A 12,938-nucleotide genomic window follows, 5' to 3' on the forward strand; every position below is an offset into this window, starting at 1 on the left:
GTTTGAAGGCTGGGGGTGGGGTGGGGGTGGGGAGGGCAGGGTTCCTGTAAAAACTGAAAAAACAGGAGTGTGCAAGAGCTGGGAAGCAAAGTGAAGAATAAACGAAAATGCAGAGAGAAATAAGGCAGCCATCCAAGGCTAACTCTCCTTTGTCTTGGGAAGGTTCTTTAATGTTCACAGTGGCCGCACCTACACAAGGCTTACAGTCATTTAGTAACTGGCATGACTATGAAGTAGCATCCCTGAATGTTTTTTTGGTGGTGCTGACTGCGCAGTAGCTTGTTACTATTGTGCAGTAGTGTTGCATCATGCTTCATGTCACACAATGCTAATGTGCAGTAGTAATGAGCTACTGTGCAGTCAGCAGTTCGTGTAGGTACGGCCAGTTAGTACAGACTTTGGTTTTACATTTTTCCAAGATACATTTTTAAAATACAGCATATATCAAAATATAAACTGATTGGCACGTAGTTCAGGAAGATAATTTTCCTTCTTTGTTTATAATATAACAGTAGTTAGGTGAATTAGCATTGGTTCCCTCTCTTTTCCTTTTACCAGAAGTTGCTGATAGGATACTAGACTAAATAGACTAAAGGTCTGGTAGCATGTGGCTATACTGAACGTTCCATCTGTCATTTTATTTTTAACTTGTATTTCATTGGATCTGGAACTATGAGGTTTTATGAGAAACAACGTGATGGAGAATTATATTAGAAACCTTGGAATACCAGCATGTGGTACAAGCAATGCCTACTTACAGCAAAATGGTAATATAAATAGTTATGTAAAACTTTTGTTTAAAAACAAGGATGTTACAATTTCATTGTTTGGTACTAATTGCCTCAAGAGTCTTGGAGGGATATTTGGCTTTGTGACAAGGGCAGGGGTTGGGGTTCCTGGGCTGTCACTTTGACTCCTCTCCTGAATTTGTCTGAAACTTTGTATAGGCCTCTTAACATTACTGTGACTGGCTTTCCAGCTCCAGAGGAAAAAGAATTCCTATAGCATAGGGCTTATGTACAGCTTAATAATAATGGTAAAGCTTGATGGCGTAAGTATAGACGTGTAAAAAAAAAATACTATAATAAAACTATCATGGAGCTTTCTTGGGTTTTTTTTCTTTTAAGGTTCTGACTTTATTAAGACCTCGACAGGAAAAGAAGCCGTGAATGCCACCCTGCCTGTAGGATTAGTCATGCTACGAGCCATTAGAGATTTCTACTGGAAAACCGGCAACAAGGTAATTCTGGCTACCCAGATCTTCTGTATAGATAAAATGCAAACCATCTCATTCAGGAGGTAAAATCTTAAGATATAAAAAGATACAGACCATCTAAATAACTCACAAGCATCTTTGCTTTTAGTACAGAGTAAGTGCTAGGTAAAGGTGCAGCCTGATTTTCCTTGGAGCTCTCTCTTTTTCTACTTGTGTATAAATTTCTGAAGCTTACCTCTTTGGCAGAAAATTCTCATATTTGGTCTCATTTAAGAAGTAATTCTTCCTGCACCTCTCCCTGGAAAATTTTGTAATGTTGATTCAGCTCCCACTAACCCATTGTGGAGTTTACCAACTTATTAAAGCAAACTAAATTAGTGTACAAATTAGGCTGTTTAACGTGACTGTTTGTAAACAGTGGGACCGATCCCAAGTTAGTGTAAATAGGCACTGAAGTTTATGGAGCTGCCTGAATTTACAGTCATTGAGATCCTGATCCAGTATATACAATACCATCCATCCTTCTATATCACTGTTGGAGCAGGCCCTATAGTTCCATTTTTCTGTTCATTTGTTCTTCCACTTGTGACAGTAATGGAAAAGGAAGCAGCCGAGTAAAACTGTTTATATTCTAAGCAAGCCTTGTAAGGTAGCACCATCTCAGAGTTGATCTAACTTGTAGTATGGACAAATGAACAAATTGCAGCAAGTTAAAAGTGAGCAGAGACTTGCTTGCAAAGCAGCTGATGCACAGTAACAGTCCGTGTGCCTACTCTTACCCTACAGTAAGTGAAGGCTAAACTAGAGCAACTCCCCCTTCAGCCAAATGGGGGCTGAGCTGCCTTTATTTAACTTCCACTAACCATGGGGTAAAAGTAAGCAGAGGTTGATTACCACAGTAAGTCCCACTCCCTTTTTAGCTGCACTAGCTATAGTTAGGTGTATGAGCTATAGTTTGTTTAATTGTTCATGTCCTTGTGCTCTGGCTCCTCCAGTGATCCTTAGGAAGCAGCAAATAGCTGAAGCACAGTTTACCCCCACTGTATTCTGCTGCCACCTTTGGGTTATTCCTTCTTCCTCTTTCTGTTCTTCTACCAATGGGAAAATGCTCAGAGAAGAGTCTCAAGGAGGCCATTTCCAGCCCTTCTAGGCTGCCAGGACCATAGTGTAATAGGACATCTGGCTGCTGTAACAGGTATGCGCAGTCTGCCTGACAAGTCCAGGCAAAGATTTAAACATCATATCTTTTTATGCTAGCCTGAGGCCTTTAACAGACATTCAGTTTAAGACTGCGTGGGATCTAAGCTGCAATCTCAACAGTTGTGCCTCCAGACATGCTACATATGATTTTGTAATTGGGGATTAGATCCCTATTACGCCTTACTTGTCAGTACAGAGGAAGCCCGGGGTCATGATCCTGGGCTCCCCCTGCATCAGCAAGTAAAACCACAGGTGCCGACAATCAGCTGATTGTCAGTGGGGGCTGGGGACTGAACTTGGATCTGAAACCAGCCCCTGGCCCAGCGGACAGTCAGCTGATTGCCAAAACCCTGACTGGGGTTTTAATTACACAACAGATCCCAACACTTGGCTGTGTTGGAATCATCATGGTGCAGCCTGCAGCAGCCATACATTCAAAGTAAGGCATGCCACAAAGCTGTTCCATGTTATATGTGAAATAACTCTGTGGTTCATTAATTGTATTCTCACACCCCAAGTGAACTTTGCAATATGGCTAGGTTACTATTTAAGGTGTGATTAACCTTTTAATTGTGTCTTAAATGTAATGTGTGCCAGGGACTCAAATGGGATCTACACGGACCCATACACTAGATTGTCCATGTGCATTTGAATTCATAGATTCATAGATTAAGGGTCGGAAGGGACCTAGTAGATCTTCTAGCCCGACCCCCCGCCAGGGCGGGAGAACGACAAAAAACCCCAAAAAGAGAAACGGGACTCAAATGAGTCCAGCCAGGTAGGCATCCAGCCTCTTCTTAAAGACCCCCAGGGTAGGGGCCAGCACCACTTCCATTGGAAGTTGGTTCCAGCTCCTAGCCGCCCTAACCGTGAAGTAGTTTTTGCGGCTGTCCAATCTATACCTCCTCTCCATCAACTTGTGCCCATTACTCCTTGTTATGCCAGCGGGCGCTAGGGGAAACAGCGTCTCCCCCAAACCCTTCTGGTCCCCCCTAGTGAGTCTATAGACGGTCACCAGGTCCCCCCTCAGCCTTCTCTTGTGGAGGCTGAATAGGTTCAGGTCCCGCAGTCTCTCACTGTAGGGTCTGCCCTGTTGTCCCCGGATCATGCGGGTGGCCCTCCTCTGGACCCTCTCCATGTTGTCCACATCCCTCTTGAAATGGGGCGCACAGAACTGGACACAATACTCCAGCTGTGGCCTGACCAGCGTCGCGTAGAGGGGGAGGATCACCTCCTTGGCTCTACTCGAGATGCACCTGTGGATGCACGACAAGGTCCGGTTAGCCCTGCCAACCATGACCTCGCATTGTCGGCCCATGTTCATCTTGGAGTCAATAATGACTCCAAGATCTCTTTCTGCCTCCGTGCTCTCGAGTAGGGAGTTCCCCATTGTGTAAGTGTGCTGCTGGTTCCTACTGCCCAAGTGCAGCACCCTGCACTTGTCCGTATTGAAACGCATCCTGTTCCTGTTAGCCCACCCCTGTAACCTATCCAGATCCCTCTGCAATCTCTCACTCCCTGCTAGCGTGCTCACCTCCCCCCAAATTTTGGTGTCATCAGCGAATTTAAACAGGTTACTTTCCACCCCATCATCCAGATCGCTGATGAAGAAATTGAACAGCGCAGGCCCCAGGACCGAGCCCTGGGGGACTCCGCTACCCACCTCCCCCCAGGTCGAGTATGACCCATCCACCACCACCCTCTGAGTGCGACCCCTCAGCCAATCTGCAATCCATCTGACTGTGTAGGCATCTATGCCACAGTCGCCTAGTTTTTTAACTAGGATGGGGTGAGAGACGGTGTCAAAGGCCTTGCTGAAGTCCAGAAAGACTACATCCACCGCGACACCTGCATCCATGGCCTTTGTGACCTGATCGTAGAAGGCAATCAGGTTGGTCTGACATGATCTCCCCCTAATAAATCCATGCTGATTGCCCCTGAGCATCATTTCTGATGCCGGCCCATCACAAATGTGCTCCTTGATGATCTTCTCAAAGAGTTTCCCCAAGATTGAGGTAAGATTGAATGACAGCTTTTGCCTGTAAAAATCACCACCTTTGTGATGAAAGATTCCTCAGCACTTGTGACTATACTCAAAACAGGTCCTGGCTGCAAAAGCAATAGGCCAAAAATCAGGATTTGCCCCTGTTAAAACAGGTTTTTACATTTAATTGAGATAAATGGTTAAATTCACCTTTCATTTTAAAAGAATGCATTCTTGCTTTAAAATGTGCTATTAAGTATGTGTGCATGTGAGAGTGAATTAGATGTAAACTGACTTTAAATGCTTTTATTAACTGAAGACAATTTTAAGGTGACAAAAGATTTCTAAATAGTTTCTTTAACAAAGTAATTTTGTTGCTGTACAGAAGCTCTCTCACAAGGCATTGGCTTGCAAAAACAGGTTTATACAGAAATTAAACTTCTTCAGTGAAAGGAACAGGTTGCAGGGTAACATTTATTGAATGATAAGCTGGGGTGGTGATATGAAAAGTGTGCAGTATAATAGGAAATAATCTTTTCCTGTCATTATTGAAGGACACACATAAATTGGTTTTCTGTTGGGAAACCCCCAGTCCAGAAAAACTTATTACTTTTAATAATATAAGGTGAAGAGAAAATTCTTGAGGAGATGAACTTATTAAACAAAATAATGAAATGCTGTGAAACAGCAGGAAAGTGGTAGCTAGACTTATGCTGCTCTTGAATTAAATATCCATTTTTTTGCGTTTTTATGGCAGTCAGATGTGCTGTTTGGAAAGCTAGCAAACACAGGGGAGGATAGTCTAGTCTTTGTCAGCTTTTTGCAAAAATAAAAGCTTTTAGAATGTGGATGTTTAAGGGGAAAATTGTGCAAGGAGTAGGGTTTTTTTAATTATTCATTTATTTTTTTTTAACCTTTTCATTTAAGAAGTAAAAAAAAAAGTTTACTTGTTTCAACCACAGAGTTTCTCAAAAGGTTTATCTGTTATGGAGAAATCTAAAGTGATTTTCATTAGAATTTCTCTTCCTGAGAGAACACTGGCACCACAGACACACAGGTTTAATATATTGCATTTTCCAGTTGCTGTAATTTGATTTCCTTTTGAAATCTAGGGCTACTAGACACATACACATCCATCCACATCCACTTTTACTACTGTGCCTTTTGAAATCAGAAGTTTTCTGTTACAACGGTTGAGGTTCCTTTCAGAAACAATGTTGTTAGCGTGCTCCAATGTGAGACATTTTCTTCTACATATGGATGATGACTTGTCCAAATGAAATATTACCAAAAGTTAAAATGATCTGTTTGTATTATTGTTGTTATTTCCAAGAAATGGTCTCATGGTACTCTACAAACAGGTTTCCTGTTTTCTTGTCTATGATTGCTTCAAATGTACATCTCAGAATAACCCTCCTCACAGGAGAAGGAAAACAGAGGAGTTAAAAAGATAGAAGGAGGAAAGTCAGTCTGAGATGCAGGGAAATGTAAAAACACCATTGTTAACTACACTGCAGATTGTTCTTGCATTACATTAGATACCAGCAAACCTGCCTGCTGCTGATTCCCCTTGCTTTGCAAGCAGCCCATAAAATAGCCCCTTACAGCATCACATACGGACCACTGCTAAAAGCAGGATAATGGACTTTACAGATCAGTGATCTGTTTTAGTGTAGGGACTCCATGGCTCCTGAAGACCATGATGTAGATTGATTCTGCTGTCCTGAAATATGTGGGTACACTTAAGCCAAGGGGCTCTAAACATATCTTGCTAGAACAGTGCTTGCTGTATGAACTTCAGATTTGCATTTTTTCCCCAGAGTAGAGGTTTTAATTTGGTTAAACACATCCAATGCATGTTGTCATTCCAGACAACATTTGCCACATTAAAAAAACCTCCGCATGTCTAGTAGGAACAGACCCGTCTTGATTCATCCCTGTAGAATGATTTATAAAGTCAAGCTAGCTAACTTGCTATTTATGTATATTAATTTTAGCATACTAAATAAGGCTTGAAATATAGACCAGCAGTCTATAAATATTGTGTACGTGCTTTCTGTAAGATCCAGAAATTTCAGGCTGCCTGACAGACTGCTCCCGCTGTATCAAGACTGCTTCTCTTCCGCATTTCTGAGGTTACACTTGTGCTTGTGTTGTTTACACATTTAGGGCAAGATTTTGTTTTCCTTTTGTGTGTCTAAATGGCAGCTTTCTAGCTATTTTAGGCACTCACACACAGGTTGCAATTCTGTTACCCCTGCACTGTGGATGTGTAAGCATGCACATGTTGACTAAGTGTGTTCAGTAGGCTACACATTGGCTGGGCAAATATACTGCTATGTGTACCCTCCTGTTATGGCCACGTGTGTCCGGAACATGAAAATGCAGGTGCCTATAAACTCATGACTAGTGGGAGAAACCCTCCTATGTTTTAGCCCCAGTGCCTGAGTAGTCAGGACACTCTCTGAGGAAGCAGGAGACCTCTATACTCACAGGGGGGGTTGAACCCACATTTATCTGACTTCCTAACACAGTGCTCTAACCACCAAGCCACAGACCAGGCATTATCCAGTCCCTTCTCCAACACTCCTTTTGAAGCTGACCTCCCTGGACAACCAAGAGGAGATACATGGTGCCAGGGAAAAGTGTGCAAGATAGGGAATGTACGGCTCAGTGAAGTGGCAGCTGCCCTGTGCCCTCTTCCCTTCCCTGTGAGCCTTTTTTCTGGGCTCACAATGTACATGCCCAGCCAGCATGTAGCCTTCTGCACATGCTTGGTCTGTGTGTGCCCACTTGCACATCACAGAGGTAGGGCAAAAAGCAACAAGGTAAAGAGCTAGAGGACTGCCATTTAGGTGCCCAAAGGGAAACACAGTTCTGCCTTTAGAACTAGACTGCAACACACCATGTAAGTGCAAGGGAATGAGGATTCCCCCTTGCAACCCTATGCTGGCTACTCAGACCACAGGATCAAGCACGCAGGATTAACCATTCTCTCTCCTCCCAGACCATGGATGTGGGGTATAGCAGGCAGAAAATGTTTGGAGTCTCATCTCCACCTCACTCTCTCATTGGACTCCCAGGAAGTGTGCTGGAAACTGCCTTTGACAAGCTGGGCATGGGTTCTAAGCTATAATGCCTCCCAAGGTTTCTGCTGAAGTGCTATTGTTGACACTTCCGCTTGTCCAACACCTTTATCCAAAGTCTGAATCTAACCCATAATAAGCTGTTTTATACACCAGAATAATCTTGGGTTCTTTTTCTCAGCGAACTTATGCACATTTAGATTTCTCCTGCAGTGCAGTAAAAATGTGTTCTGTGTCACACTTTTTTAAGGTTGGATTTAAACCTGCGGGAGGTATTCGTACTGCGAAGGATGCTCTTACCTGGCTAATGCTGATGAAGGAGGAACTAGGGGATGAGTGGCTAAAACCCGAACTCTTTCGTCTTGGTGCAAGTAGTTTGCTGGCAGACATTGAGAGACAGGTTAGTAATACAAGCAATGTCCACCTTAGCAGAGAAAAAAAGGCTTTCCTTGTGTGTTTGTTTATTCCTTTCCAGAAACATTTTCCAGGCCATATTAAGGATAACGGACCATGTTTCTAATTAAGGATTGACTACAGTTTTGCTTCTGTATGAGCTTTCTTAAAAAATGTCCCTGGTGTTTTGGGGAGTGATTTGAAAGTTTCAGCATCCCTGTTAACCTAGGAACAAGCTGGGCCATGCTAACAGTGCTGAGCAGAGGGAATCTGATCTTGTGGCTTTCAACCACTAGGAGTCACTCTGCTGCTGCTGTTCACTGCAGCCAGGTCATGTTTATTTTTCAGCTGGAAAAAGGGACATGGGTATAAAATGGTTATTTCTGCTGGGAGGGGGAAAATCACTAATCACTGGAGGCAGCATGGCTACCTGCCATACTGCTGATAGAAGAGGGAGCCTTCTGCAATATTAGCATCAGTACACAGAGTAGAAAGTTTTGTCACCTTCTGTCAAGCACCTGTGAAAGAAGGGTGTCCTAACACTCATCCTGGTGTATTCTTACATGCTTCAGTGAACTAAATCATTGGAGTGCAATGTGTGCAAAAGGGGTCTGTGTATTCCCAGGTATCTTTGTGCCACAGTTAAAAACAAGCAGTTAAAACCCTTTGGGCCTGCCAAGTCTAACTACAGTATTTCATTCAAATCAGACAAATGAGCTCTAGTGCATATGACTGGACCTACCCAACAAGCAACACCAGTGAGAAGCAGATTTACAATCCTGTTCATTGTTGCTTCATGGAGAGACCTCTTCTTATACAGCACTAGTGGGAGTAGACCTCCCTTTCTGTAGCTGAGCAGAAAGATGTATGGAAAAAGACACCAACCATCTGCTTCCCCCCACACACAATTTTTCCCAACTGTTAAATTACTGTGGTACCTTAGAAAAATGGTAGAGATGAAAAAAACCAGAATAATGTTGATAGGGCCATGAAACAAGGGAGTAGAGGGGACTACCTTCATCATCAAGTCCAGTCTTCTGTAAGCACAGACAGCCACGTACTAGAAGTTAAATCCAAGAAGTTCCAGAAGAACATCCACTCCAGCCACTCCTGCCCACCACAAGCCACAAGGACCCTATAGCAAATTTAGCATTTTAGTCGGACCTAAACTTCTGAAAACTACACTATGTCAAAGGAAAGGATCAGAAGAAAAACAGGCACTTCCAATGCCTTGGACCTGGCAGTGGCAGGGAATTTGCTGGGTAAAATATATGCAGGGGACTGGCACCATGCTGAAGAGAAAAGCCCCAGTGGTCATTACCAATCTGATCTAAGGAAAATTTCATCCTGAACCTAGATCTGACCCATTAGTTTTAACCTAAACATGAGAGCAAGATATACCAGCCAAGTTCCTCAATATTTTCTCGGTACCCACAGAAGCAGCACTACACTTACTCCCATTTCTCACATCTAACCTTAATATAAATCTCCAAAAGCAAAATAATCCATTCAGTGGAAGAAAAAGAGTATCTTCCTGACCCCTACAGATGACCAGCACAAGTGAAGCCCTGAAGGGTGACATTAGATGCAGGGCTCTAAGTACTGAAAGCTCAAGAAGGATGATGGGAAGAAGACCTAATCCAGAAATGGTAGTGTTTATCATCCAGCCTAGGTCTCCCTACTTACTCACACAAACTGTAGTTCTCTATAAGCTAAAGGCATAGCCTCCAAATCAGAAACTCACCTCAAGAGGATTACAAGCCTAAGTGCCCCCATGGCAAAAAATGCTCTATCATGTAACCTACCACCAGGAGGCCACATATCACCTTAAGACTGCTGTCCAAAACACAGGCCCATGCCATGAGGAAGGCAGTTGTGTGTACAGTGATACAGTCTCCTTTCTTCTCCTTGGGGATTCCAACAAATTAAACCCTGAAAGCTTCATATCACATACTTTAACTCCCAAACTGTCACGATCATATCAACTAATCTTTCCATGATTTTAAGGAAGATCCACCCAAAACTTGGGTTCCTTGCCCCTACTGCCTTGTCCAGAAGTCTATCAGATGATCTGGATTGATTAAAAAAACCTTCTTCAGATTTCCAGTCCAACTGTATTTAAGAAAAAAAATGTACCCATTTGATCTTGCTCCAGTATTGCCTGCTAATTTAAATAGCTCTTCTCTTCCTGGTATTTATCTCCCAAGTGCATTTATAACTGAGTGATCATAGTCACTCTCAATCTTTGTTTTCCTAAGCCAAACGAGCTATTTTAATCACTTCTCATAAGGTATATTCCTTACTTCCCTGATAATCTTAGTAGCCCTTCTCCGCACCCATTTCATTTAATTTCTTTTTGAATATAGGTGACTGCAACTGTGCACACTATTCTAAGTTCTTGTTTATGAATGATGCAATCATACTAACATTTCCTTGTCTCCAGAAGAAAATATACAACATATGCATCCTAGAATTACATACACTTTTACACAGCCCCATCACACTGGCAGTTTATGGGCATCCTGTGTACACCAATACACATAGATTACTCACTCTGTTTTCCATTATTGCCAATCTACGATCTCCCAGTTTATTGTGGAAATTCTTGACATTCATACTGATGTGTATAATTTTGCAATTTTGTAGTGTTAATTTCATACTATTGTTATTAATACAAACTATCTAATATAATCTAATTCTTCCTGTACAATAATCTGATCCTCCACAGTATTGGGAATACTTACTACCTTTTTGTCATTTGAAAACTTATTAAGCAAGTACTTTTTGTTTGCACCAAAGTTAAAGAAGGGAATGCCAGTAGGAACTACTGAAAATGTTTTTTCCTGAAGTGAATACACAGTCAAGGCAGGCTTCTATGTGAAACTGGGTTTTTGCCTTAAATTTAACATGGATCAGAGATGTCAAACTGGTTTGGCCTTGTGGGCTGGATCTGGACCACAGGGCTCCATGCAGTTTGGATCTGGATCTGGTGGGTGAGTTGTAGTGGCAGGGAAATGAAGGGGTTAACACAACCACCCCTGACCTCACTTACCCCACCACCAAATTCCTGTCCCACCAGGAGCTCTACAGGCCAGATTACATGGCTCCATATGTTTTACACTCCTGACATGGATGAATGGTTTTAGCAGTGACAAAGCAAATAGACTTCCCTCGCCATCACAGCCTAAGTATGATGATAGGATCTCCAGTCAGTTTCACTGTGAGTGGTAATTGGTTGCTTGAGTTTTTGCAGCATGAATCCATGTCCAAAGGAAAATTAACCCCATAGTCATATTCAAACTCTTCTTATGCTACAGCCTGTACAAAGTTGTAAGACGAAATAGTCCCTGCTTCAGAGCTTATAACCTCTAAACAACCAAGAATATGGAGACAGTTGGGGGAAAAAATATAATATAGGTCTTGCAGAGCCCAGGGATGTCAATGAGAGACTTTCCAGTGGTTACAATGAGCTTTGGATCAGAATCTGTACATGTTTGTATATGAATTGGTGTTTATCAGTGTCATCCACCTGCTGTCAATGCATCTTTAATTTGATGACTAATGATACTTTTAAAATTTCTAGTTATGTTCGGTACTATCTGAAATTCTCTTTTCCCTTATAGATTTACCATCATGTGACTGGCAGATATGCAGCCTACCACAACCTCGCAATGGCTTAGACATGAGATTGACTCTAGATTACTTTTGTAAGAGACCTGTAAAAAAATAATATCCTGAAGTCTTTCCTGAAACAATGTGCATATGAAAAGATTAAAAGGCTAATTTTGCCCCTTCATTTTTTCACAGTATTTCTAAATACACTCATATCTGCTGGTGGTGCTTGAGTCAACAGAGGAAGTAGAGGAGAGGCAATTCTGAAAGAGTTAAAGATTCACAATGGTAATCTTGCAAAATCTCTTTCAGACCAGCCTGAAAAGCTTATTAATAGCAACACTGAAATACTATGAAAAAGATTTAAGTGGTCTGGTAACACTTTCCCGGAGCAGAATATGTAGTATCTGTGGAGTGTTACAGATCACTAATTAAGAGCTACAGATCTTGCTCTGGTTTTCCATTTAAATTGGTCTGCAGCTTTTGCCACAGATATGTTGCTGTATTAATTGTTATGTTGATTAAATTTCAGGCAGTGTAATCTAAGAACATGAAATGTGGCTATTACTCTCTTCTACAAAAAAATGTCTTCGTAGCTAAAACCAATTTTTTCAAACTTGAGTACCAGCCATTTAGGTGCCTACATCTATATTTAGACCTCCAGAATAAAAGGGGCTTGATTTCCATGATAGCTGAGCATCTATGGTTGCTTCTGAAGTTAGTGCTCTGGTGAATCGGAACAAATGAAAATCAGAGAATGTGTACTTAAGTTCCTAAATATGTATTCAACTGCCTGTTTTTAGGCTTTTTGTTTTGAAATGTTTGTTCTACTCTGCTGGGAAAAAATACATACCTTTATAACATGTTAATATTTTAAAGTGTCAGTTTCTAAATGTTGCCACTGTACAAGATCTCACAGGCTGAATTCCAACTTTGCCTTTGTTTAAACTTTTGACATTGAAAAAAAGTGATTTTTTTCAATGTTGGTGTCAACTCCCCCATTTTGTATACAGTGGGTACAGGATTATTTAAATTAACAGCACACTAAAAATAATATCCAAATCATTGCAGCCCTTCTAATGAGCAGACAACAGTAAGTTTAATGCATTAGTTAATTACTGAAGTGGAGTACGTAAGTAGAAAGGTGCTAACCTTATCATCTTGAGTAGTTCCACTGGCTTCACTGGAGCTAATCAGGTGCATGCGATGAGAAGTATTAGTCAGATGCTGTCAGAATATTTTTATTATGGTTTCAAGGAGATCCTTAGAACTTAAGATCAAAATATGGTTTATATACATATCTATCCCAAAGTGCTACCAGAGTCTTATGTGCTTAGACTAGCTTAATGCTGTTGGACAAATGGAAAAGCTGAATAGTAGCAGAAAATGGACTACAGTATATGCAGAGAACCCAACAGATGCAGTAACACATATTAGAAAATATATC

General features: G+C 41.6%; 1 protein-coding gene across 1 annotated transcript in view; it reads left to right on the top strand.

Annotated features, from left to right (window-relative positions):
- The window catches only part of DERA (deoxyribose-phosphate aldolase), a 95,566-nt gene extending 83,353 nt beyond the window's left edge, over positions 1-12,213 (top strand). The window contains exons 7-9 of the mRNA XM_019515595.1: positions 1,128-1,240; positions 7,737-7,886; positions 11,503-12,213. Coding sequence (XP_019371140.1) covers positions 1,128-1,240; positions 7,737-7,886; positions 11,503-11,559 — 320 coding nt within the window. The 3' untranslated portion in view covers positions 11,560-12,213. The remainder of the gene's footprint in view (positions 1-1,127; positions 1,241-7,736; positions 7,887-11,502) is intronic.
- The last annotated feature ends 725 nt before the right edge of the window (positions 12,214-12,938 follow it).

This window comes from Gavialis gangeticus, unplaced genomic scaffold (genome assembly GCF_001723915.1).
Source record: "Gavialis gangeticus isolate Ggan-Ray unplaced genomic scaffold, GavGan_comp1, whole genome shotgun sequence".
Taxonomy (NCBI): Eukaryota; Metazoa; Chordata; order Crocodylia; family Gavialidae; genus Gavialis; species Gavialis gangeticus.